The sequence below is a fragment of the Colletotrichum chrysophilum genome (assembly GCF_026319265.1).
Source record: "Colletotrichum chrysophilum strain AFK26 chromosome Unknown scaffold_107, whole genome shotgun sequence".
NCBI classification, from domain to species: domain Eukaryota; kingdom Fungi; phylum Ascomycota; class Sordariomycetes; order Glomerellales; family Glomerellaceae; genus Colletotrichum; species Colletotrichum chrysophilum.
The window spans coordinates 90,879-114,988 of record NW_026517394.1 but is presented as its reverse complement, the minus strand read 5'-3'; the positions used below and the strand labels follow the sequence as shown (position 1 = coordinate 114,988).

Here is a 24,110-nt window from a genome sequence, read left to right as displayed (position 1 = left end):
ACTATTGATCGTCAGCTGCAATTACCCCTTGTCGACAACCCCTGCCGATCCCGGGATCCAGACCTTGGCGAAAAGCCGGGGCTTCCCCCATCACAGACCCCCAAACCCGACTGTCTGGGTCGATTGGAGCTTCTCAGCTGTCCCTCCGCTCAGGGCTGAATTTGTTTGTCAAATTAGGCATTGAGGAAAGGGCCGGCATCTCCAGATTCCCGAGTTCACGTGGTGAAGGTATCCACATTCGTCAACGACTCAACCCAGATTGAGCCTTCTGTGCGACAGTAGCGTTGCAGGGACGGACGGCAGCGGTCCAGACTTGCTGACTAGCAGGGGAGAAGAGAGAATTAGGTTATGGGACGACATGGCTGGCTATCCCGATACTGTGGTTCAGCTCCGCGATCTAATCCCCATCGGCTCTGGGGATGAAGTCTGTGTTTCGATACTATTGTATGCATCGTGAAATAGCCCGTGGGGAGTGCTGAGAAGGCTCATCCAGACCACGAACGTGATGGCGAGGGCAGAAACCGGTCGGTCACTAGAGCATGGTCTAAGAGGCATCAACAAATCTGTATAAAGTGCAGCATCCCATCTCTTGTCTGGCAAGAAGGACACACAGCAATCGACTCAAGCTTCACTCCTTCCTACCCCCTTCCTCAGACTAAGCTCCAACACTTGGCTACAGTCCAGCGGTCTCTCTTTGACACCGCTAAAATGAGATCCGTACCTCTCCTCAGCGCCCTCGCCGCGCTCGCCAAAGCCCAAGACCTCGTCTGGCAAGTCATCGACGATGCTCCTCCCCCACCCAACGCCACTGTCCCCATCGGCGCCGCCGCGGAGACCATCGTGCCCTACGACGCCAACGCCGCCGCTGCCAGCATCGTCGCCGAGGTCATGGCCAGCCCGCTCCCGCAGGCAACCACTCCCGTCAAGGCGGAGAAGAACAAGCGGAGTCTCGCCGTGCGTGGGCCGTGCGACCCGCAGCCCACCGGCGCCGGGCCCGTCCCGAGCCCCGACACCGCGGCGGCCTTCTTGAGCTCCGCGGACCTTTCCACGGCGGCTAAGAATGCACCCACACCTGCAGGCTACTTCAACACGTTCAAGAATCTGCAGGCCTCCAGCAGTGCGTACGGATACATGGGCTACACCACCCTCGACAGCTACGACACCAAGGCGTGCGCGGCCAAGTGCGATGCCATCAACGGCTGCGTCGCGTTCAACATCTACTTTGAGCGCGATCCCACTGTCGTAAGCATGCCACCTCTTTCTCTGGAAAACAAACCTCTTCTAACATGATACAGGAACCCGCCGACAGCTGCCCCAACCCCGCGAGCACCAACGTCATCAAGTGCGTCTTCTGGGGCGGCCCCGTCTACGAGAGCTACACCACCAACCGCGGCCAGTGGCGCGCCCAGTTCGAGGTCGTCATTGCGGGTTCCAACGGTTACGTCGCCCAGCGCGCCGACAACCAGGCCGGGTACGCCCCCGCGGTCTACCTCGGCGACGCCAGCATCAACGCGCCCCTCGACTGCGCTGGCTACAACACCTTCATGGGCTCCAAGATCTTCACCAACGGCCCCTTCGACCCGAAGCTCTGCGCGGCGGCCTGCACGGCGCAGTCCGAGTATAACCTCCGCCACCCGCCCAAGAACTCGCCCGCCCAGACGTGCCAGTTCTTCAACACCTTCTTTGTCCTGAAGAACGGGGTGCCTGAGGGACAGTACTGCTCTCTGGTATGTTTCCTTCTCATCCTCGTTATTCTTGCGGTTCTTCTCTAACAGCGCGCAGTACTCCAAGTCCTGGGATGCCAGCTACGCCACCAACAACGGCCAATACCGCGGGAGCGACCATTACATCATCTCCTACAGCTTCTCCTACACCAACTCCACAAACGCAGGCAAGCCGCGCATCCCGTGCCCCGTCGCGTCCGCCAGCTCGGCAATCGTCGCCTCTACCTTGCAGCCGTACTGCTCGTCGCTGCTGGGGTACACCACGCCCACGACCACCGCGACGGCGACGCTCTACGCCACCGTCCCGTCTACGACCAACGTCGCGACCGTCACGCCGGTGGCGACGGCGTACAGCACCACCACGCAGCTTGTCGCTGTCACGAAGCAGCTCAAGCGCGCCCTGCCGCCTCGTCCGACGAGCAGTTGTCTGCATGACGACCTCACCCCGCTCGACCATTCAAGCAAGATCCGCCGCGGCCTTTGGGCAAGAGACGACCAGCTTATTAACGGGACTAAGGACGCGGATGGCAACTTTGTCGACGTCGTCATTCTGCCTGAGGTTGCTGCTGCGTCTAAGAGGAGGGCAAGGAGGGATGCTACGCCGGCTGGGTTGGCTTCTTTCCCTGGTACGTTTTCACCCCCATCACTCATCATATCACGATACTAACCTCACCTCCAGCTGACGTCGTCTCCTCCGCCTGCTCTCTTCTCGCAACTCCCGTGACCACAACCGCCACCGTCTCAGCGACGACAACTCAGACCCTCACCACAGGCGAAGCCTCCGCCACAACCACCGCGTCAACCTCCACCCTCACCCTCATCCAGACCGTCACCTCAACCACGACCATCAACGTGGCCCCCAACGCGCCCATCGGCACAATCGGCTACCTCGCCCTCAGCCCGGCCGTCAACGCCAACTCGGGGTACGTCCTCTCCGACGGCGCGACGCACATGACGGACAACTACTACCGCCAGGGCAGCCGCGAGACCTTCATCGTGGCCGCCGACGGGAGCCTGTACTCTGTGACGCACAACGCGTACTACTATGTCTCGACCTCCGGGTCGTACAGTCTGCTGTACTGGAGCAACAGCCAGAGCGCGGCGATGAAGGTGTTCTCGTATGCGATGCTGAGCGATGGGCGCGCGCGGGTGCTGATGAGTGTGGTGGGTGTGGATTATCTGTTCTGTGTGAGAGCGGCGAGCTCGGGGGATGGGAACTCGGGGTCGGGGATGCATGTGTATGCGGTCAAGGCTGGGGTGGCGATGCCGGGGTGTACGGCGGTTGAGTTGATTGTGAACCCAGCGTAAGGGGAATGTGGTGTTCGAAGGGTGGTGATGGTTTCGTATTTCTGGTTAATTAGCATATTTCTAATACCAAGCAACAATTAAGTGTTTTCTATGAACGTGTAGCTGGTTTTGGCCCCAAGTCCAATGAGAAGGAGAATATTGTCCGAAGACGGGCCCTCCCCGGTCGCCGATGGCGGAGCTCTCCCGGGAGCTATGGCCTCCTACCGGACCCCACCGGAGCTTCACCTTCCTCTTCCGGCATAGCCTATCTTCACCCCTGGCATCCATCAAGATGGCGATGAAGCCTCGGCACATCTAGATGAGATGAATCTTTGAAGGTCGAGACATCCCATCCCATCTCGATGCTCAATGCGTGCTCAGAGTAAAGTAACGTATCCAATTGACCCGAACTGACGTGCTCGAGCTGCGACGTTGTGCGTGTCAATGCAGTGTGGTGAAAGTGAGGAGGTGGATGATGTCATCTGCCGTGCACCTCCGCAGCGGGGAGGGGAGCCGGGGATGGATGATGCGATTGACTGAGCAGGGGGTGGGAGGAGCATGTTTATCAATTTTGGGATGATAAGAGAATCAAAAAGGCGGGCAACCCCCCTCTTTCGTTTTTACAAAGGTTGAACAACCCCATTGCTAAACTGCGAGAGCAACGAAAACAGCTTCAATAATGGTGTACCTTAAAACCCTAGCTGCCGCCGCCGCCACCGCCGGGCTGGCCCACGCTACCCTCCCCGGCCTCGACAAGATCCCCGCCCTCGGCCTGGGAACCTGGTTATCCGACAAGGGCAAGGTCGCGCACGCCGTGGAGTTTGCGCTGGGCGAGGTTGGATATGACCACATTGACGCTGCCAAGATCTACAGTTCGTCTTCCCTGCGTGGTCTGCGCGATGAGTAGTACTGACGGTGACCCCCAGGAAACGAAGACGAGACAGGCAAAGGCATCGCCTCCTCCGGCGTCGCGCGCAAGAACCTCTGGATCACCTCCAAACTCTGGAACACCGACCACCGCCAAAAGGAAGCCGAGGCCGCCATCGCAAAGTCCATCGCCGACCTGGGCGTGGACTACCTCGACCTGTACCTGGTCCACTGGCCGGTGGCCTTCGTGCCCGGCACGACGCAGCTGGACCGCGACACGTCCATCGTCGACACGTGGAAGACGCTCGAGGGCTTCGTGAAGGCGAACCTGACGCGCCACATCGGGCTGTCCAACTTTGCGAAGGCGGATGTCGAGAAGATTTTGGAAGTGGCGGAGATCAAGCCGTACGCGCACGAGTTTGAGACGCACCCGTACCTGCAGCAGCAGGAGTTTGTGGACTGGCACAAGGAGAAGGGGATCGAGGTGATTGCGTACTCGCCGCTGGCGAACACGAACCCGACGTACCGCGACGACATCCCGGCCATTTTCGATGATGAGTTCTGGAAGGGTGTCGCGGAGAAGAAGGGGGTGAGCGTGTTCCAGGCGGTGCTGGCGTGGGGCGTGCAGCGCGGGACGATTGTGATCCCGAAGAGCACGAAGGACTCGCACATTGTGAGCAACAGGAAGGCGCTGGAGGTGGAGTTTGGCAAGGAGGAGCTGGAGGAGATTGGCAAGCAGGATAAGAAGCACCGATTGAACAACCCTGGAAGGAACTGGGGCGTGAAGTTGTTTAAGGATCTGGATGATCCGACCAAGTTGGATGAGAAGAGCGAGGAATTGTAAGAGTTGTGTATGGGGTCTAGTCTATCGACGTATCTGTCTTTCTAGATTGAGTCATTTGGAGAATGTAAAGCTGCATCCAACCCGTCTCTTCAAACAGAACTTGACGGCCCATCTACTCAGTCCTCGCACTTCTAGCAGCGTACTTCCGTCTAGCCCAGTAGAATCCCAACCCCACCAACCACAGCACGATCAAAATGACAGCCTGCACCGGTGCGAAAATAGCACCACGCACAACAACAAACCCGCTCACAAGCGCAAACACAACAGGGATGAGCACAAACGGCTTATACGGCCGTCGCATCTTGGGCTCGCGCACGCGCAGCACCACGGCGCCGAGCACGGTCAGGAAGAAGAAGGTGTACTCCCCGAGGCCGTTGAACGTGAGCAGGGCGCGGAAGTTGCCGAAGAGGATGTACAGCGCCGAGAGGACGGTCGAGAGCAGCAGCGCGTTGAGGGGCGCGTCGGACTTTTCCTTGGCCGGGGACTCGCCGTCGGAAGAGTCGGCCGGGGAGGCGAGGGCGTCGGAGGTGATGCTCAGGCGGCCGACGGCGCCGAGGAACTTGGGCAGCCAGTTGAAGTTGGCGGCGGCGACGGTCATGCGGCCTGCAACGAAGGAGTTGCCGAGGAGGGAGCCGGCGACGACGAGGCAGATGAGGACGGCGGCGAGGATGCCGAAGGCGGGGCCGAGAAGGCGGTTGATTGCGGTCTGGGGGTGGTTAGTGGGGGTTTGAGGGGATGGAAGATGGCGAGACTTACGACGGCGACGCTGTCTGTGGTTGAGACGACGGACCAGGGCAGCAGGATGTAGTAGGCTGCGTTGGCGGCGAGGAAGCACAGGATGATTGTCGGTACGGCGGAGTTGATGGCGAGAGGGAGCTGGCGGGCGGGCTGCTGCAGCTCAGCCGTGACGTAGATGGCCTTTAGATGTTAGATACGGCATGTTCGTGAGATGAAGGGAGGACTCACCTTGTCCCAGCCAGAGTACGCCCACAAGGCGCCGTAGAGAGCAGCCGAGTAGAACCCGAGCATGTCCCACGCGCCAACCTTGGTCCAGTCAATCTCCTCGCCGCCGGGGAGGACCGTCTTGCGGCTCTCGAACCAGGGCTTGGTGAACCAGTCGCGGCCGCCAATGTCGCGGTCGTGGTCTGCCGCCTGGGTGATAACCACGACGAGACCAGCAACGACGACAGCGGCGATGCTGACGAACTTCGTCACCACGAACAGATTGTTGAGGCGGGTGCTGGCCTTGGTGCTGATGGAGTTGGCGCCGTTCATCACGATGAGGATGAGAATGGAAAACAGCTTGTGCGAGAGGGCACCGGCCTGGTCGGTCACGCCGCCGGCGGAGTAGATGCTCTCGACGAAGACAATCGACAAAATGGCGAGGGTGGCGGGCATGACGGCGACGATCCAGGTCCAGGCGGCCAGAAACCCAAAGACGTCGCCGTAGATGTAGCGCAGGAAGGGCTGGACGCCGCCCTCGCCGGGGATGGCGGTGCCCAGCTCGGCCATGGAGGCGGCACCCGTCCAGGCGAGGACGCCACCGACGAGCCAGACGACGAGGGCGGCGCCGGGGGAGGGGACGTTGGTGTCGATGGAGCCCGGGGAGGTGAAGACGCCGCTGCCGATGACGATGCTGATGACGATGGCGAAGGCCTCGACGGCGCCGAGGTTGCGGGTGAAGGTGCCGGCGCCGCGCTCGTCGGCGATGACTTCGGGGGGCAGGACGGCGCGGTCCGGGCCGCCTTCGGTGGCGCCGTACTCCTCGTGAGGGTCGGCCAAGAGCGGCCGCTGCTGGGCGACGTCTTCCTGGGTGGTGTCGTTCGGCGGCATCTTCCTTGCTCGCTGTTGGGTGTGTTTGTGTGACGGGGTTTGCCAATTGGATGAGGTCCCGGGCGATGTTTGAAGGGGGGACGAAGGCAGGTGCTAGGTCCTTTGACTCACGGAACAGGGATGGCGCCATGACGGTGGTTGGGGGGTGAAGGTCCGGGCGCTGGCCAATGACGAGTAAGGAGTCGACCCACTTTTGATGACGGCCGTTTGTAAGAGACGCGCATCGTGACATTCCTCCCCAAAGCGTGCCGAATGTCGTTTGTTGAACTATCACATTTCGAAAAAGGTTTCGAGAGGATTATATTACTTTACTCTGATGTTGATCCGGATTCGTTGCTTTATGAACTCTTAGGTATCAACTGTGTAGGATGCAGCGTCTTTGTTGACAACACGCAATTGTGACGAGGAAGTAAACTTGGTAATGAAGGCATAGTAGTAGCTTTTAACTGAGTAATGGTCGGAAGAAGGCTGTTCAGAGCGAATGTTTTGCATATAAATGGTCACTAAGGGAAGGCTTCATTAAATATAATGATGCAAAGCTTAACTAAGAGGTCTATTGCTACTTATTATTCGTAAGATGGCTAAGTAATTCGCGATGGTTAATGCATATTTCGAAGAATGGACAAAGAATAAGGAGCATAAAAGTAACAGGAGGGATGGAAAAGACAGAGGAAGAAAATCGGAGATGGGGTGAAGGGCTGGGGATGAAGATGGGGGGTACAGGAGACGGGAGACGGGAGACAGAAACGAGGACTACAGAAAGCACGGGGATGGATCCGGGTAAAGAGACGGGGATGAGATGGTGGATGGCGATGAGGATTGAAAATGAGAACGGGAGAATAAATTGACAACAACCTAAACTCAAGGACGAGGGGGAAATAAAGACAAGCACGGAAAGCGGGAAAACCGAGAAAGACAGGACGGCCTTTGGAACATCAATGACATAAGCAAGCTACCAGCCATACCTGGATTTGGCAGGCACGCAACCCAGGTAGCTGGATACCTCTTGCCTGCTCTGATATTTATGAAGGAAGAAGGGAAGGCAAACCTCACCTCTGACTTTTTGCCATTCCTAGCGGAAGCTAAACCCTCTTTCTCTTCCACGCACCGCCCATACAAACTTCTCACAACACCACCACAACGAAAGGTAGGATGAACTTCCAATAACTTGAACTGCCTAGTAACTGACCATCGCAGGTCAATCATCATGGAGACCAAACCCACCCCCGCGGAGCTCCTCTTCGCTGCCAATGCACGAGATGAGCTCCCCAAGGACCAAGAGACCCTTGACGTCTACGGCTTTGCCCGTTGCCGCTCGCTGACCGATGTCGTCCCTCTCTACAACATGTACGACATCCTCTTCAAGTCCAGCGGTATCACCCCTCAGACTCTCCACCAGTGGCGCTCCGACACCATCCCGAACTTCATCGGCAATCTCAAGCGTGAGCTGCGCAGCAAGAACACCAGGGCGGCCGCACACTGCTACTCCTGGCTCGTCCTCAACCAACGCGTCTTCGGCTTTGACCCCACTGGCGCAATAACTGCTGCCGGCACTCAGACTACAAAGTCCATGTCGTTTCCCGAGATCGACGCTTACATGAAGAACCGATGCCCAGACCGAAAGCGATACGAGGAGATGATGACCCAGACCATTCTCAACGATCCAAGCGTCAAGCGAGCAATTGAGACTGGCAAGCTGAATGTCGCCGCCCAGGTGAAGGAACTCGCAGACTTGGTTTATGGCAACACCTCGTCCGACCCTGCCGGCAATACCAATGGAAGCGACAAACCGGTGTCCCTGGCGGGCACCACAACGGAGATCCTCTTCAAGGATGTTGCCGCCAACCGGGACCCTACCGACCCGCAAACGCTGACCGACTACGGCTTCCGCCGCTGCCACTTCGAATTCGAGCGCCTCAAGCTGCTCAAGATCTACGGCCAGCTTACCAAGACTTGTGGCATCTCCGAGATGACTGTGCACAAGTGGATGAAGGAGGGCCAGAAGAGCTTGGGTCTACAGGTGAAGGCGGCCTTGGCCAGCAATAAGAAGGTCCCCGCCAGTCTCGTCGCCTTCGCCAACGACAATCAGTGGGTCTGGGACCACGAGGATGCTGAGGGCGAGATTCGCTCCCTCTGGTCCACCCCTGACCTGGAGCAGAGATTCAAGAAGCTGCTGAATCAGGTCAGACTCATGGACGCTTGAGCTGTTGCCGTGCTGTCGTCGTCGCCCGTCGCCGTCGCCCGGTTCCTGCTGCTGTCACTGCCGTCGGCCGTAACCACTATTCGTCGGAGTACGAACGCTATTACATTCTAAGACTTTCACCGAGTGTATCTTGGATCAGTGGGTGAGATGGGGCTTACCCGTGACTTGGCATGGGAAGCAGCATGGCTTGACGATGTCGCCCATAATCGCGGACATGAAGGGGGAAGAGAATCAGGAGAACAGCTACACCGCAAACACGAGCAATACAAAGAGATAGGCATGAAATTAACAAGAAACTACATTAAATGACTGCAGGCATTGGTTCATGCCCATTCCATCTATTGTGAGAAGCATCCCGCAAGCCACTCTATCCCTGGGCCACTGTTTCGTTTGCACTCTTTCTCAATCGGGCATGATGTTCTGCATCTCGGCCCCAACAAACAATGCATCCTTGTGCATGGCCGCCCGGCCGCTTGCCGTTTGTCCACCTCAACCTGATCGACTGAGTTTCTGACGGACCGCCAACATCGTTGCCATGTGAAGCCCCGTCAAAGGGGGGATCCGGCAGCTGGGCTCCTTCCCCTCCTACCTTTCTAGCAGACAGTCGCCTGCAACCTCAACCTTCCACCTACCAACACCATCCACACGACAGATCATCTCTCAGAAAAGGAAACTACTCGATTGCAATCCGGTAAGTTTGCCCTTACCGTCTCACATACTCATCTAACACATCTGACCAGACAGCGATTGCCATTCCGACAAGATGGTCAAGGTCAACTTCGACGCCGAGGAGTGCGTCGCCGACATCCGCAACAAGGTCCAGGAGGTCGCCGACGAGGAGCTGAAGTGCATCGCCAAGGAGCGAGGTCACAAACAGTCTGCCTCTTCGTCCACCCCTGCCGAGGCCCTCCGCGCCGCTATCGACAGTGACATGCCCCCCCTCGACCCCACAATGGCCCAGGCCTTCCGCTTCGACCGCGCCTACCAGGTCAAGGACAAGTTCGCCCTGCTCGCCCTCTACCGCGTCCTCGTCGACACCCTGTCCCTCGACCCCGCCGACATCCAGAAGTGGATCGAGAAGGACACCATGCTCGCCCGCCTCAACAGCCTCCAGAAGAAGCACGCCGGCGCCCCCGCCACGCAGCCTGACCTCGCCGCCGCGCTCACCTGGTTCGGCGCGCACAAGCACATCTTCGACGGCCTCAACAGCGACGGTGACAAAGCCGCCGTCGAAGCGGCCTTCATGGCCGCGCCCGCGGGCTCGCAGCTCGCGGAGGTGTCCAAGGAGGTGGCGGGCTGGGACAAGCTCATGGGCGAGGACATGGACGCGCGCGCCGAGAAGGGCGAGTACATTGCGTACATCCTGACGCGCCCGCACGTGGATAACAAGGTCATGATGTTCTACTCGTACAGCGACCAGGGACCGCCCGACGAGGTTAAGACGATGCGCGCGGATGAGGAGTGCGTGATGAGTATTGTGCGCACTGGCCAGACGTACGCGGAGGCGATTGCGTCGGCGGAGAAGGAGTACCTTGAGGCGCAGGAGGAGAAGAGCAAGCGGAAGGCGGAGGAGCAGCGGAAGGAGAAGGTCAGTGAGCCCTTGGAGTGAAGATGGGGAGAACGTTGGCTGATGTGTGGTGGAGTAGATGAGACAGGCTGGACGCTGGGTTACTCTTGGCTCGGCTATTGTTGGAGTCTCGTTTGCGGCTGGTGTTCTTGCTGCTATTGTCTCTCACTGAGTGACATACATGGGAAGCATCTGCTATCAAGTTTCGAGAATGTGATGGGATCTGAAGACATTCTACGGATGGGTTGGAGTTGGGAACATCAAGCTGGCTAGGATGGAGGTTCTCGTCGCTGGAGATGATACGTAGCTCGGTTATCATGGCCTCATGAATGGCTTCCTGTCCAATGATGACCTGAAAACAAGACGCTCACGTAATACCAATGACATGACACCGTTAACAATATCTCTTCCTGTGAAACCTCATGCCTGTAGCAAGTGATAACGCTTGTTTCGTCTCCGCCTGCATCATGGCTGCCTCTGATCCAGGCAATCCAGGCAAATATCGATATCTCACGATCTGGAATTCTTGATCAGGGGCAACTGCGGCTGGTAGGCTTCCACGGAAGTGAAGTACTACTCTCCCCTGACCGCCTCGATGCTCGCCGTTTGCAAACGCGCATCGACTAAATTGCTCGAGGCTGCCAGATGCCGCACCCACCTACGACCTCGCCCCACCACCACCGGCACAGGCACGTCCACATCTCTTCCTCCTTTGCCTCGACACCTCCTCAACCTCTCTTTCTTTTTCTTTTCTCCTTCTTCAATTCTGGAATCCTTTTAAGACTGTTTCCTCCGTCATTCATCAACGGTCACTCATCTTTCTATTCCACTCACAACTTCTTCAAACATGTAAGGCCCCCTTCCAGCACAACCAATCCCCAACTAACATACCCAGACACCCCCTTAACCCACCATGTCTTCCATTCCCAAGTCCGACGAGGCCCTCTTCGCCGAAGCAGCCGCCGAGTGGCAAGCCGAGCACGACGCCGGCCTCGAGTCTCTCTGCTCCATGGGCGACGCGCTCATCGCCGAAGTCGAAGCCCACGAGAAGCAGAAGCGCGCCGCCACCAAGCCCCAACCCCTGCGCCACCTGCCCGGTGCTCAAGTGCATCGACTTCGCGAACATGAACACCGCCGACATACTCAAGGCCTACATCGTCACCGGCATCGTCCCGGTCCACCCGCAGACCGTCTCGGACTTCGGTTTCGACCGCACCGTCACCCAGGCGGACGGCTTCCAGCTGCTGGATGTGTATCGCCACCTCATGGTCACTACGCTCAGCGTCACCTCGGGCGAGGTGCACGCCTGGCTGGGCGAGGGAAAGGCTGTGCTGTTGAAGAATGTGCAGGACAAGCTGCGAGCTGCGCTGGAGGCGGGCGGGGGTAGTCGGGAGGAGATGAATCAGTTGAAGGATACTTTCCGCTGGTACCTACTCTCCATCGCCACCTTCTTTGACACGATCAGACTGACACTGAAACCAGGCTCACCCGCAACCGCTACATCTGGGACCCCACCTACGCCAACTCCGAGACGCGCGCCTACATGGACGCGGCCGGCGCCAAGCCCATCAACACCAAGGCCGACTTCCTCGAGCAGGTCAAGCTGATGAGCGACGGCCTGTTCAAGGTCGCCGACAGCCGGAAGGCGCGCGAGGCGCGCGGCGAGGCGGGCGTTGCAGCCGACGATAGCGGCGAGGCCAGCGTCCACCACCTCACGGGCCCGGGCGGCATGCCCTTTGCGCCGATCATGTACATGCCCGGCGCGAACCTGGCGGGCTTCGCGGAGGAGATCAAGGCGCAGCAGGTTGCGGCGAAGGTGGCGCGCAAGAAGGCTGCTATGGCGCAGGAGAAGTAGATTCGATGGAGAGGTTTTCTCTCCTTGGGGACTTGAGGTCGGATACATTCGGGCTCTTAGTTTGCTGTACCACTCTTCATCAGGGTGGGTGGTAGGACTGATGTTGGGTCTGCTTGGTCGTGGTCTTCATAGTTTTGCATGAGCACACGGTGAGGATGGGGTATCAGTGAATCGGTTGTGGAACAGAGAACTCGCTAGCAAAGCTTTCTAGAGCGTAATGTCTACATCATACATCTCTTCTGTTCCGTGCTATCGTCTCATATCTTCTGAAGTGACTCAAGTGCCCTGCCTGATGCTATCGTCGCGGTGAAACGGATCACTTTCGAGTAAATCACCTCCCTAAACCCATTCAACGTCACTGTGACTGGCTACTAACATAAATACTGGACCATTCCGCTTACCCTCCCTCATCTTTCTTTCCCTACACGACCAATATCCTTTCCGCTTCTCCTCTTTTTTCCAAACACCGCTCGCCATTCTGTTGAGCACATCAACTAGCCTCAAGATGGCCGAAATCAAAAACAGGTGGAACGGCTACGAACGAGAAGAATACTATGCCTCAGATTCTATTGACTCTTACTCGTCAGATGATGATCTCACCGACCTTGAAGGGGACAGCGTCGTCCAGGAATTCGCCGAGTGTCTCCAAAGGGACATGAACATAACGATCGCCAAAAGGCGGTTGGGGCAGACAGAAATCAAGCAGCCGGACGACTGTAGCTCTGATCTTGAAGGTCTTGCGCTGAACACCAGTCCCGCCAACGAAACCAAGGACGAAGACACCCTTAAATCTGAAGAGAAAGACCGCCGTGAGCACGCTGATTGGACCGCCAGAATCGAACAGGATTTTAATCGCTGGAGCGGCCGACAGCGGTTGAAGGATACCCCCATCGACAAGTCGGACGACCGCAGCTCCCATACCGAAGGCCGTTCGCAGAAGTCCAGTCCCGAAAACACCGCCGCCGCCAACAAGAAGGCCACAGAGCAGGAACACCTCAAGGGCCTGTGCACCGTCTGCCAGAAGAAGCGCACCTCGCGGAAGTGCGCCCTCTGCAACGACTTCTGGATCTGCAGCCTGCGATTCCAAAAGAACTTCGTGCTCGTCGGCGGTCATTTCGCCGGCCCTTCGGCCTCATGCGCAGAGCACTTCAAGGAGTGCGTCCTCAACCCCAAGACGACCGCCAGCCTGCTCTACATCTTTGCCGCCGCGGAATGGCTTCCGTACTGCCCGGGAAACTTCCCGGAGATGTACCAGCGCGTGATCAAGGACTACCGCTTCGACATCTTCAACATTCGTGGCCCCACAAACAGGGAGTGCCTTCTGCGATTCTATTGGCAGGTCATTGACCAGATGGACGTCAGCGCCCGCGAGATACATCTCTGGAGGGAGGAGGGTAAGCTGTTTGAGCGCATTGCGGTGCTGTGCCAGTCGTACCCGAACATGCATGGCTATTGGGACCTGCAGTGGTTCAAGCAGACGCCGCTGTGGGAGAGTGAGCTTAGTTCGAAGGCAAGGGCTACGATCGAGTTTGTGACTGCGCGGCAGAAGTTGGAAAGCGAGATGGAGGCGGAAGAGTGGATCAAGAACGGTCGTGATTGAGGCGGCGTGAAGAACAGGATGCGTGGTTTATGAATCTTATGGGGACATTAACCAGTGGGCTGGCACACCTGGCGCAGGAGACAAGATGGCCAAGGATGGTTGGCCCGAAAAAATAGTGAAAGTTCATTGCAATCAAAATGGTGAAGAAACGTACTGTTAAGTGAGATGAGGTAAGTACGGCTGGCGCTTCCAGAAGATACTCGATTATGCTTGCCCGGAATATAATCTAAAAAGGTAACCGCGGCCACACCTCCGACTTGCTGCTATTTTGTATGATGCAGGAACAACATAGGAACTTACTTGCCTTCTGGGATTAAGAGCCCGTTGAACGGCAAGAAGTAACCGCGAACACCACCTTCCTTGCTACTTCAATTTTCTCTCACTTTCCGCCTCTAGTCTTCCGTCTATAAATATCAGGCCTCATCCTCCAACCCATTCTGCTTCTCTTTTCTCTCTCTACAACCAACCCAACTCAGCTCCTCTCAGCTTTCAATTTCAATAAAGGATTCATGCCTCAAGCGATTTGATATTTTCTATCTATCCACCTCAGAGACTAGACACGGAATGCCCAACATGAACGTACATCTCGTGGAATCTGACGACCAAGACAAGTTCGACACGTCTGGGCTCTTCCTTCCAGATTTTCAGCAGAAACGTCAGGACCACGACTACAACCAGGGTGTCGCTTTGCTGTCGAGCCCCAGTGTCGTCGACAGCTGCGATAGCGTGCACGACGCTAACGACGTCGACGACGTCGATGATGGATGCATCGTGTGCAAACAGCCTACCTTGAGAACATGCGCCCTCTGCAACGACGTCATGATCTGTAGCATGGACTGTCAGCAAATCGCCGTTATCGATGACGTTAACTCTGATCACTTCGATATGTGCGTCGCCGAGACTTCCGCCGATACTCTCTACAAGGATGTTCTAAGCAACAGAATTCCCAGAGACACTGAGACCTTCCGCGACTACCAATTCTACTGGCTCTCCAGCTTTATCGATTGCCGGAAGCTTCTCAAGATGTACACGACTATTATTCGCGAGATGGACGTCACACCCCACGAGATGAAGATATGGGTCAAGGAGCACAAGCTGTTTGAGCGCATCGCCATGCTATTTCTCTCCCGTCCAGACCTGATCATTCTCGATGATCTCAAGTGGCTCAAGAGAACTCATCTATGGGCCGCTGGATTTAGCAACACGGCGCGGGGCATTTTCGAGGATGTGATCGCTCGCAAGCAAGAGAAGCTCCAGTCGGACTGAGGAAGTGATCCGTATGGATCATTGCGTCTTATCCCTCCAGAACTGGTATGGAGATGAGCCTGAAATGAGAAGTACGGCGGGTCATGGTGAAAAGGTCACTGATGGCCAACAAAAAACAAGAGAGGACCAACCAAGGTTCTTCAGTGAGTAGCTCCACTCAACTACAACTCGGCATCATTTGCTAACGATACTCAGTCTGCATTTTGATCTGCAGTCTTTGCGCTTTGAGGTTCATTTTGCGGCTTGGCGGATTAGCTCAGATGTGCCAGGGATAGAATGGGAAAATTTGGAACATTGAAAAAAGCGAATTGGGCTATGAAAAGGGCTGATACAAGGAAGCATTCGGACAAAATGGGTAGTTTTCGGATATTTTGGGACTGGACGATTCGTCTTTCCTACCTTCTCAATAGATTGAGTTTAGCTGAAGCTGACAGTCGATTCAAGATGCTGATGTTCTAAGCATCAACCTAAAGTGCCAGTAATTGTCTTATATCATGGAGTCTCTTCTTTTGACAGACCTCTGCATGCCCCATGTTCAACGTTTGGTTGCTCGAGACAGTGCAAGTGCTACTAAAAAAAAGCGCTTTCAACTTGGCCTGCCTGCACCTTCCTTCCTACCCGTATCTTCTTCCTGCGGGTGCGTTCCTTCCTACTTCCACAACTTCGCGTGTTCTACTGAACCACTTGAGCCCCACTCTTTCGACTTCACCTCATCATGGCCAGCCTGGATTTCCATCTTCGACTGATTTCCAGATTCTCCCTCAGTTTAGACGTCCGTCTATCAAGCTCTCCAACTTCTGCCGCACAACGCAAGAGATCATTCAACAATCTGCTCTGAATCCTACCAAACCCGGGAAACCAAACACGATTTACATCCAGCAATGTCGGCCTCTCCTCACGACAACGAGCCTTCTCCCGAACGCGAGTCTCCTCCCAACCGCGCATCCCCTCCCAACCGCGAGTCTCTTCCCGAGGGCGAGTACCCCCTCATATTCCACCCTCCTGGTGCCCACCACTTCTTCAGATTGATCGACGCCATCCGGAGCGCGGGCACGTGCGAGGCTTGGACGATGCCTGACTGCGAGGCCGAACCCTACAAGTCGCCGGACCCCTTGGGCACCTGGGGCATTTGCATCGTCTGCAAGAGGCTCCCTACCTCTCGCAAGTGTAGTAAATGTGGTCAGGACTGGGTCTGCTGCAGGTCCTGCGAGAGGTACATGCGTCTTGGCCTTGCCGACAAGCCTCACGAGGAGATGACCGCACACATTCGCCCCTGCGACAACCGCGACGAGACAACCGCCGACATCATCGTCGAGGACGTGACCCGCGGCAGGATGCTTACTCACCCTCAAGCCAGAGAGGACTACGGCTTCAGTCGCTGCCCCGAGCCATCCGACCGGGTCAGGCTCTTCACCCTCTACCATGACCTCGTCAAGAACCAGAGTGTGACCTCCGAGGAACTCAATGTCTGGATGCTGGAGGACACGCTCTACGAGTCCATTGGCGACAAGATCCACGCTAGACCACAGGATGTCAGTCCTGAAATTCGTGACTGGTTCGCGGAGAACAGGGTCGTCTTCGAGAGACCGGCTGCTGATCCTGAGACCTAGGCAGCATGAAGGTGGTCAAAACTGCCATTCAAATCAAATGCTTTACTGATGAATATTTCTAGCCTTGTTTCAGCAGCCTTGCGCTTTCATCATTGTTTGATTGGCACTTGGAGGCGGAAAGCTATAGCCTTTGATAGAGGGAGGTATGAGTAATGAGGAGGTGGAACAAGAGAGGCGGCTCCCCCGGAAGGGCTTTAGTATTGCAGGCCTTCTGAGCTGCCTTCAGTGTGAACATCGCATAGGTAATATTGCTTGGGTAGACAGAAATCGCGGTGACAGTAATTTCATTGCAAAAGGACCCATTCTTTGGATGTGACTGGAAGCCCTAGTCCCTCGATTCAAGTACCCCGTCGGCTTCGGACCCTTCTACCGTGTCATCTGACCTACCACAGCCCAGAAGGAAAGATAGGCCTAGAGTTCCTTCCTATTTGAATATCACCTACCGACTTCCACTTTACCATTACCTGAAAAGTCACCTTGAGTTTCCCCCTCAGGCAATACCCGCCAAACTCACCTTGCTAAATACAAAGGTCTGAGTCTTGAGTGGCCCTGTCGCAAGACCTCTCATCTCAAACTTGCTTCCGTTCACAAGCATGCCTTTCCATCTTTCACTGAAAGGAAAGAAACCTTCATGGTCACAACACACACGTTTGAGCAACACAGCAGACAACAACACAATGGCCAACAACAACGGCTATTCCGGCAATGACCCTCTCTCGGACGCAGAGCTCAAGGACCAGCCAGCGCCTCAGGGCCAGTCAAAGACTAAAGGCCAGTGTATCATCTGTGGCCAGAACACCATGCGCAAGTGCACCATGTACTCCATCTCTTTCATCTGCACCTCCACGTGTCAGTAAGGTATGGTCCCATAATTGATGGTTCGTGGGCGGAGCATTTTAAGCGTTGTGTGGACCAGCCACCCCGAACCACCGCCGACATTTTCTCCAAGAGCATCATCATCAACCAGGTTCCCACTGACCAGAAGACCCTGACCGACTGTCGCTTCGATGCCTGTATCAATAATTACAGCAAGAGACAGCTGGTTGCTGCCTACAAGAGTGTGGTGCTCTACCATAACATCAGCACACGCGAGCTGGACATTCGGATGAAGGAGAACGTCCTCTTCGAGCGCATGGGCACCCTGTTCTATGTCTACCCTGGAATACTCCTTACCCACGAGCTCAAGTGGTTTTGCAATTGTGCGATCTCAGAGAAGGACAACCTGAGCGGCAGGGTCCGACGCTTGCTCCTGCATTCCATTGCTGACAAGGAGGGTGAACGTATCTAAGAAGAAGGAAGAATCGATGGCGAGCTTCGCTTTCCATATCCACATGGCTGCGCTTAACTGACATGTGCTTCACGGCTTGATGAAGACCTCACAAATTGACGTTTCGGATACAGTGACCAGATTGGTTGGAGGAAAGGGCGATTGAGATGCTGCATTTGGCTCGTTTATTAGTAGTTTCCTTAGATAGCAGAGCTGAAAAAGAAGATGCCAGCGTCCTTGAAACAGCAAGACCGCTTCATAGAACAATCATCACAGACTGAGTACTTACCAGCTGCACCTTTCAATAACTTCTGCAGTGAAAATATCTCTCTCTCTTTCTTTTTTTGATCTTTTGCTATCCCGTCTCTCATCGTTCTATCAGGGAGGACCCAGGATACGGCGTACCTGCCCTAAACAGCCCACCGTTGCTTGATCCCGAGACATGCGAGGCACTTTCCTTCTAAAACTCATTATCAACTGACTGTGACGGGGGAAAAGCTCTCCATTGGCTTCACATCTATCCTACCCGATTTGAACGTTTCCCACTAGATTTGTAGTGCAGGAGCCACGTCCCATCCACAAATATAAATATTCTTCTCGCCACCACTCACCTCCAAGATCTTGACTCTCCAACCTACAACTCAACAAAAGCCTTTCACAGATCCAATCTTCCTCTACAATACATAACAAAAGCAACAGATATGCCATCAAACACCATTCCTCTTCTGAAGCTGAAGCATCAACTAACCCATCTCGGAAAAAAGACTCCCTCAGCTACAAAATGGCCACCTATAACAACGCCTCTCGCTTCGCAAGCTGCAAGACCACCGGAGAAATCCTCCACAAAGCCGTCTGCATCGACGAGATGATCACCGATGAGCAGACTCTCAAGGACTTTGGCTTCGAGAATTGCGTCATTCCCTCCGATCAGTTCACCCTGCTCGGCGTGTACCGAAGCCTCATCGTGAGCCTGGCAGTCTCGTCCAAGAAGCTCGACGAATGGAAGGAGCAAGGCCTCCCAGTTGCCGGCGAGAACCTTCTCTCACGATTCAAGCGAAGACGCGGAACTATCCCGGGAGAGTTCTATGAGTGGGCCTTCAGCAACCAGTACATTTGGGGCCTGAAGAGCATGTTCGATGAGTGGGTGGAGAAGTCCAACCGTTACGCCATGTGGTACAATGGCGAGATCTCTGATGAGGAGTTCGAAGAGGAGGCACGTGCCAAGAAGTCTACCGCCTCGAAGGACAAGAAGCAGAAGAAGCAGACTGCTACTTTGAAGAAAGATGATGGTGCTCCCGAGGACAATGGACAAGACGCCGAAACTGGCGCGAAGAAGAACGCCCCTTCCGATAAGAAGACTGGCAAAGGGGTTGCAAAGAAGAAGAAGAAGAAGTCCATTCCTTTCGACAAGTGGAAGTATGAGACCGTTAATCTTCCCTCTCAGTCCAAGAAGAGAGAGCGAGAAGAATCTTCTGGCGGGTAAGTTCTTTCGCTTGCATACTTATCATGATATCACACTGACACGGGAATGATGCAGCAATGTCCCCGAAGCATCTTCAAAGAAGGCGAAGCTCACCGGAGAGCCTTCTCAGGAGGCACAGAAGGATTGAGGATCAATCATGATGTCTCAAAGCTTTTCCGTCAGTACAAAAACTGTTCTAATGGCTGAATCTTCGCTGACCAGTTCTCCCGATAGCAGATTATCTTCTTCAGCACGACCATGACCTATCTGGTTCCGGAAAGTGGCAGAGAATGAGTGGGAAATCGACATTTTGGGGTGATGATGGTTGTGTTTCCCGGCACATCTACATAAGGAAGAAAAGGGGCCCATTTCCATCATACGGGTCGCGGATTGAACAGCAGATTGGTTTCACTTGCGAGCATCGCGTCATCATGGGAAAGCTCTAGCTTGAATTTAGTGGCATCTTTCTCCTCGGAAATGCTGGAATCTAAAAGTCATTTCTTACACATCGCCATGTTGTTGCTTTTTGCGCATCCCTGCATGAGGAAATGGTTACATCATTTCGGAATTGCTGCATCCTGTCTTATCCATGTTCTCAGTACGCAAATGCGATGTCGTCGACTGCCTACATGAGCTTCTGAGCTATCACATGCCTAATACCGAAACCTATGGAATGGCATGTAGGCACCTGGTTCTATAGCTGTGCAGCATGAGCCGCAGCCTGATTCAATTCCGTATTATCCGGGCCCGCTTTCTGCACATCCAACAGTGCCCTCCATTCGCTCATCGGCCGATGCAAGGTCTGGAAATCCTCTCCGTTCTTTTCGTAACTGCCCAGCCAGCTGGGATACCTTTCCTCGTAGTACTCCTCCAGTCCCCTGTTCCCATTCAGCACCTCTCCTAACGCCAGCGCATCCTGGATCGCCGCGTTCGCCGCCGTCCCTGCATGGTTGGACCAATCGTGCACCGCATCGCCAATGAAAACAACCTTGTCCGACTGGAGCTTGGCGAGCAGGTCGTCTTTCGGAATCAACATGCTCACAAGCTGATGGTGAATCGTTCTATCACCTCGCGCTCGCACGTCTTCATAGACAGTCCTGAAAGGTTCCACAAGATCCTTCGGCGGCAACGCCTCGACTTCGTCCCAGAAAGCGTCTGGCGCACTCCCCTTGTCGAACGACCGGTCCCCGTATCTCACGAACAGCGGATCGTTACCTTCTTTTCTCCTTCTGGATAAGCCCCACGACACATCGACGTAACCGATCTCGGGGTCCCAGTTGGCATCATAAATGGTGAGGGCGAGGACCTTTTGATCCCCGAATCCGGGGTACACCGCCGCATCCTGGATGTGCGGTCTAATCTTCGCGTCCCATTCTGCAAGTGAGAAGCGGCATGTGCCATTCACCATAACACCATCCCAGTCCTGCGGGACACAATGCGGGAGCAGGCGTGAGCGGATGAGTGAGTGCACCCCATCAGCGGCGACCAGCACACTACCTTCTACCACCATCCCATTCTCAAACTCCGCACGCACGCCGGAAGTTGTAGAACTAAATGATCGCAGCTTGCATCCATACTCCACCCTCCCCGCAGAATCACCCATGATGACGCCTCTCAACCTCTGTCTATTTGTCCTGAAGTCTCGCGAGCTCGCTCCCTCTTTGAAGCTTGCCGCCGCAAATTTCTCGCCTGTCGTTAAGTTGACCAAGAAGGTGTTCGTCTTGCCAGTTTTGCGATCCACAGCCACGCGAGTAGCAAAGTCGTCTTCCCCTAGGCCAAGAAGCGGGAGGAGCTTGGCGGTGGTGTCTGAGCGGAGAGTAAGACCAAAGCCCTGGTTCTTGAACTGAGATTGCTGGTCGAAGATGCGGAAGGGGATGTCGTGGGAGTGGAGGTAGCGTGCGAGGGTTACGCCGGCCATGCCGGCGCCAATGATGAGAATCATTATCGCAGATAGTTGACGAGACTAGGGCAGCTGATGGAAGGAATAGAAAGCCTCTTTGAATATGTAACGTGCGTCGCCCGCCGGAGAGATATTATATGAATGCTGCAATCTTGGAAAGGCGCGGGGTATTGATGCCCTGTTCAAATGACAAGCAAACCATCCTTTTGCATCCTAGCTCTGAGTCAGATTGTTGGTAGACATGATAACATGAAACAAGGTAAGAAGATACAGGCAGCTATAACTTCTCTTTAATTGGTTTGGTCGGATCACAAGGGCGCGAGTTGAAATGCTTGACGCTGACATGGCGTCAAAATGTGACATGGGTTCTAAGTAGGCCACCTTTTTAGCGTCTGACATGAGGTTTTGAGAGCGTTGGCACTTTACGAAAAGGCGTGAGCAGCATACCACTTAGTAAAGTTAGAAGCCTCTCTAAATCTGGCCTCGAAATGTAACACATTCTGTGGATTTGTAAAACTCGCCTGGGGATCAACAAAAAGGCGATGTTCTGAATGTCCGACATCAATAACCTGCGATGGCGGCAGATGAAATAGGTTTCTGATTCAGAACTATATGTGCTGTCGCAACTTCAAAAATGCAGAGTCCTACGACCCGGCAACGTCTTTATCTGGCTGCGACTTTGAATCCACCCAGCTCACCTTCATTCTGAAAAGCCTCAATTTCTTGCAGATAGGATGGCATTCCCGCGCTCCATGGAGCGTATCGAGCCGCCTTCGCCATATCGCCGGGATTAGGCGCTTTCTCCAAGCCTAGTGCCATCCTTAGCCCTTGACCTTCATTATTCAAGTATCCTGGCGTGCAGACGTAAGTCACCGCGAGACGAGTTGCACCTTGCATGACCCGCAGGCTCCAGGCGTCTTCGGCATCAGTGTCAGCTTCGACAACGCAGGTGCGGAACGTACTGGGATCGGAAGCAACACTATCCGCTCTGTCGTGCGCTTTCGCAATGATGTGGGCAATGTGTTGGCTCTGGGCGTCTATGACATGGCCCAGGTTTGCGGCGGACGGACCTTGCGATACACCGATCCAGACTAAGTCAGGAAATCCGTTCGATGCTACGCCGTGAAGAGTACCTAGCAAGACCTTGAGTTTCCCACTTCTCCGCCATCGGCAGCCCCGTACGTCCGTAGACCTCAACTCCGGCCCGGGCAGCGGGATCTACAGCCGTCGACGGCGATCCATATCCTGTTGCGAGCACAAGGATATCGAGTTTGTACTCAACTCCTTGGACTACCAGGCCATTTGGGGTTGCTCTCTCGACTGCATGGCCCTCCGTACATATCCACGAGATGGACGTGGGGCATGTTGAACGTCTGGAGGTAGGTGTCGCTGAAAGTGGGCCTCTTACACCAGACCGGGTACCATGGCGTGAGCTTTTCCGATGTCGAGTTCTCTTTGACGATATCAGGGACACAGTCTCGGAGTCATGATCTATTGAAGGTATCGAGCTTCAAGTAATGCGTAATGAGCCCGGGGACCTTTTCAGGACCGATGAAAGCCCATTCAGGGTCGCCGATAACACCGGCATATGCACCCTGTGTCGTCCATTTGTTGTTGACCAGGTCAGGCGAGCCTGACCACAGCTGTAGACGGTAGTTGGAGTAAGCTGGAAGACATATAACTCTCCAGCCTATTTGGAAAGGCAAGGGACGACCTGAATAGACGTTGCGCGCGCTTGTGCAAATCCTGAGGTTGAACACCAAACTTCCCCAATGGATCATTTTCAACCCCTCCTAACAACCGGATCTCATCATTCCTACCCTGGAGTGCCAAGAATCAAGCTTGAAAGATCTCCTTCTGGCCCGAACCATCGGTTAGGGTGTGAGGCCGTGTAATAGAGACGAGCGTTGCATCGTGGAATGAGACAAAGTAAGGCCCACTTGAGGCAAGTCTGTGTAAAGATAGTCGGTAAGCTCCTTCGGGCCATCAGCGGGACGCGTCAACGGGTGCAATGCATTTGGATCCGCCACGACCGAGGGGGGCGTCGTTGACTTGGGTGAGTGGCATGTGATCGGGTGTTCAGTTGTGGGCACGTTGTAGATAATATGGGAGAAAACAAAAGCTGGTATCGCGGCACTACATTGTTTGGGCACATGGTACTCAAGTTTCCCTTTTTTTCTTTTTCTGGTCACAAAACACGTTAGCAAGTCTAAACGTAGCTCTTTAGGCATAAACGGAAATTACTGAAACTGAAAAGTGTTCTTACGTTCAGTCTCAGGCGCCCTGTAAGTTTGCGCCAGCCATCTTCTCTGGTCACAAGTCTTTCCAAGGCTTGGCGTAGTTTCCCAGGATCAAGAACATCGTCAAACTTTAACATGAAGTTGACCACGATTCTCCGCAAGATTGAGTTGTCATCAAAATGATGCAAGGGAATAACGTCACCCGACGGCATCCGGGCGGGCGGCTTAGGAGAGTTCTTGAACTTTTTCCACATGTTATCGAATTCTTTGTTTGAGCCGTACCCATATGTGCCGTGAAATAAGGCTTCCTGGCTTTCTTAAGCCTAACGCATCAGTGGTACGGGTCGGCCGCAGATGTCAGACTTGGCCGTTCCATCCGGGTGGAGGTCCGGTGGGAAGCAGGAAGACTAGATGGAGGAGCTTGCGTCGGAACATCCCTGGATTGTCAGTCTTACCTGCATATGGCATCCACTGAATTCCTCTCAGCTTGGCAGTTTGTCAGTTCTAGATCCTTTTCCGTTTATCTTCTCGGATAGTTCTAGCGTCTGGTGTTGTTGGTTCGACTCGATGGATGATTAATATGGG

At 54.9% G+C, this 24,110-nt stretch overlaps 12 protein-coding genes across 12 annotated transcripts; 10 read left to right on the top strand and 2 right to left on the bottom strand.

Moving 5' to 3' along the window:
- Positions 1–708: 708 nt before the first annotated feature.
- Positions 709–3,032, top strand: COL26b_010252 (uncharacterized protein; the record flags this gene model as incomplete). The annotated part of the gene is made up of 4 exons (XM_053182959.1): positions 709–1,242; positions 1,296–1,727; positions 1,783–2,350; positions 2,404–3,032. The coding sequence occupies 4 exons, from the start codon at positions 709–711 to the stop codon at positions 3,030–3,032; spliced, it is 2,163 nt and encodes a 720-aa protein (XP_053033128.1).
- Positions 3,033–3,690: 658 nt separating this feature from the next.
- Positions 3,691–4,722, top strand: COL26b_010251 (uncharacterized protein; the record flags this gene model as incomplete). The annotated part of the gene is made up of 2 exons (XM_053182958.1): positions 3,691–3,883; positions 3,938–4,722. The coding sequence occupies 2 exons, from the start codon at positions 3,691–3,693 to the stop codon at positions 4,720–4,722; spliced, it is 978 nt and encodes a 325-aa protein (XP_053033127.1).
- Positions 4,723–4,834: 112 nt separating this feature from the next.
- On the bottom strand, positions 4,835–6,555 carry COL26b_010250 (uncharacterized protein; the record flags this gene model as incomplete). Its single annotated transcript, XM_053182957.1, has 3 exons — positions 4,835–5,428; positions 5,479–5,640; positions 5,689–6,555. The coding sequence occupies 3 exons, from the start codon at positions 6,553–6,555 to the stop codon at positions 4,835–4,837; spliced, it is 1,623 nt and encodes a 540-aa protein (XP_053033126.1).
- Positions 6,556–7,762: 1,207 nt separating this feature from the next.
- Positions 7,763–8,758, top strand: COL26b_010249 (uncharacterized protein; the record flags this gene model as incomplete). Its single annotated transcript, XM_053182956.1, has 1 exon — positions 7,763–8,758. One exon carries the CDS (start codon positions 7,763–7,765, stop codon positions 8,756–8,758), a length of 996 nt encoding a protein of 331 aa, XP_053033125.1.
- A 763-nt stretch (positions 8,759–9,521) lies between these two features.
- COL26b_010248 (uncharacterized protein) lies at positions 9,522–10,367 on the top strand (the record flags this gene model as incomplete). The annotated part of the gene is made up of 1 exon (XM_053182955.1): positions 9,522–10,367. The coding sequence occupies one exon, from the start codon at positions 9,522–9,524 to the stop codon at positions 10,365–10,367; it is 846 nt and encodes a 281-aa protein (XP_053033124.1).
- An 871-nt stretch (positions 10,368–11,238) lies between these two features.
- Positions 11,239–12,180, top strand: COL26b_010247 (uncharacterized protein; the record flags this gene model as incomplete). Its single annotated transcript, XM_053182954.1, has 3 exons — positions 11,239–11,430; positions 11,474–11,751; positions 11,808–12,180. The coding sequence occupies 3 exons, from the start codon at positions 11,239–11,241 to the stop codon at positions 12,178–12,180; spliced, it is 843 nt and encodes a 280-aa protein (XP_053033123.1).
- A 505-nt stretch (positions 12,181–12,685) lies between these two features.
- Positions 12,686–13,780, top strand: COL26b_010246 (uncharacterized protein; the record flags this gene model as incomplete). The annotated part of the gene is made up of 1 exon (XM_053182953.1): positions 12,686–13,780. One exon carries the CDS (start codon positions 12,686–12,688, stop codon positions 13,778–13,780), a length of 1,095 nt encoding a protein of 364 aa, XP_053033122.1.
- Positions 13,781–14,353: 573 nt separating this feature from the next.
- COL26b_010245 (uncharacterized protein) lies at positions 14,354–15,046 on the top strand (the record flags this gene model as incomplete). The annotated part of the gene is made up of 1 exon (XM_053182952.1): positions 14,354–15,046. The coding sequence occupies one exon, from the start codon at positions 14,354–14,356 to the stop codon at positions 15,044–15,046; it is 693 nt and encodes a 230-aa protein (XP_053033121.1).
- Positions 15,047–15,927: 881 nt separating this feature from the next.
- COL26b_010244 (uncharacterized protein) lies at positions 15,928–16,656 on the top strand (the record flags this gene model as incomplete). The annotated part of the gene is made up of 1 exon (XM_053182951.1): positions 15,928–16,656. The coding sequence occupies one exon, from the start codon at positions 15,928–15,930 to the stop codon at positions 16,654–16,656; it is 729 nt and encodes a 242-aa protein (XP_053033120.1).
- Positions 16,657–17,333: 677 nt separating this feature from the next.
- COL26b_010243 (uncharacterized protein) lies at positions 17,334–17,944 on the top strand (the record flags this gene model as incomplete). Its single annotated transcript, XM_053182950.1, has 2 exons — positions 17,334–17,509; positions 17,608–17,944. The coding sequence occupies 2 exons, from the start codon at positions 17,334–17,336 to the stop codon at positions 17,942–17,944; spliced, it is 513 nt and encodes a 170-aa protein (XP_053033119.1).
- Positions 17,945–18,704: 760 nt separating this feature from the next.
- Positions 18,705–19,533, top strand: COL26b_010242 (uncharacterized protein; the record flags this gene model as incomplete). Its single annotated transcript, XM_053182949.1, has 2 exons — positions 18,705–19,402; positions 19,461–19,533. 2 exons carry the CDS (start codon positions 18,705–18,707, stop codon positions 19,531–19,533), a joined length of 771 nt encoding a protein of 256 aa, XP_053033118.1.
- A 546-nt stretch (positions 19,534–20,079) lies between these two features.
- COL26b_010241 (uncharacterized protein) lies at positions 20,080–21,327 on the bottom strand (the record flags this gene model as incomplete). Its single annotated transcript, XM_053182948.1, has 1 exon — positions 20,080–21,327. One exon carries the CDS (start codon positions 21,325–21,327, stop codon positions 20,080–20,082), a length of 1,248 nt encoding a protein of 415 aa, XP_053033117.1.
- Positions 21,328–24,110: the final 2,783 nt, after the last annotated feature.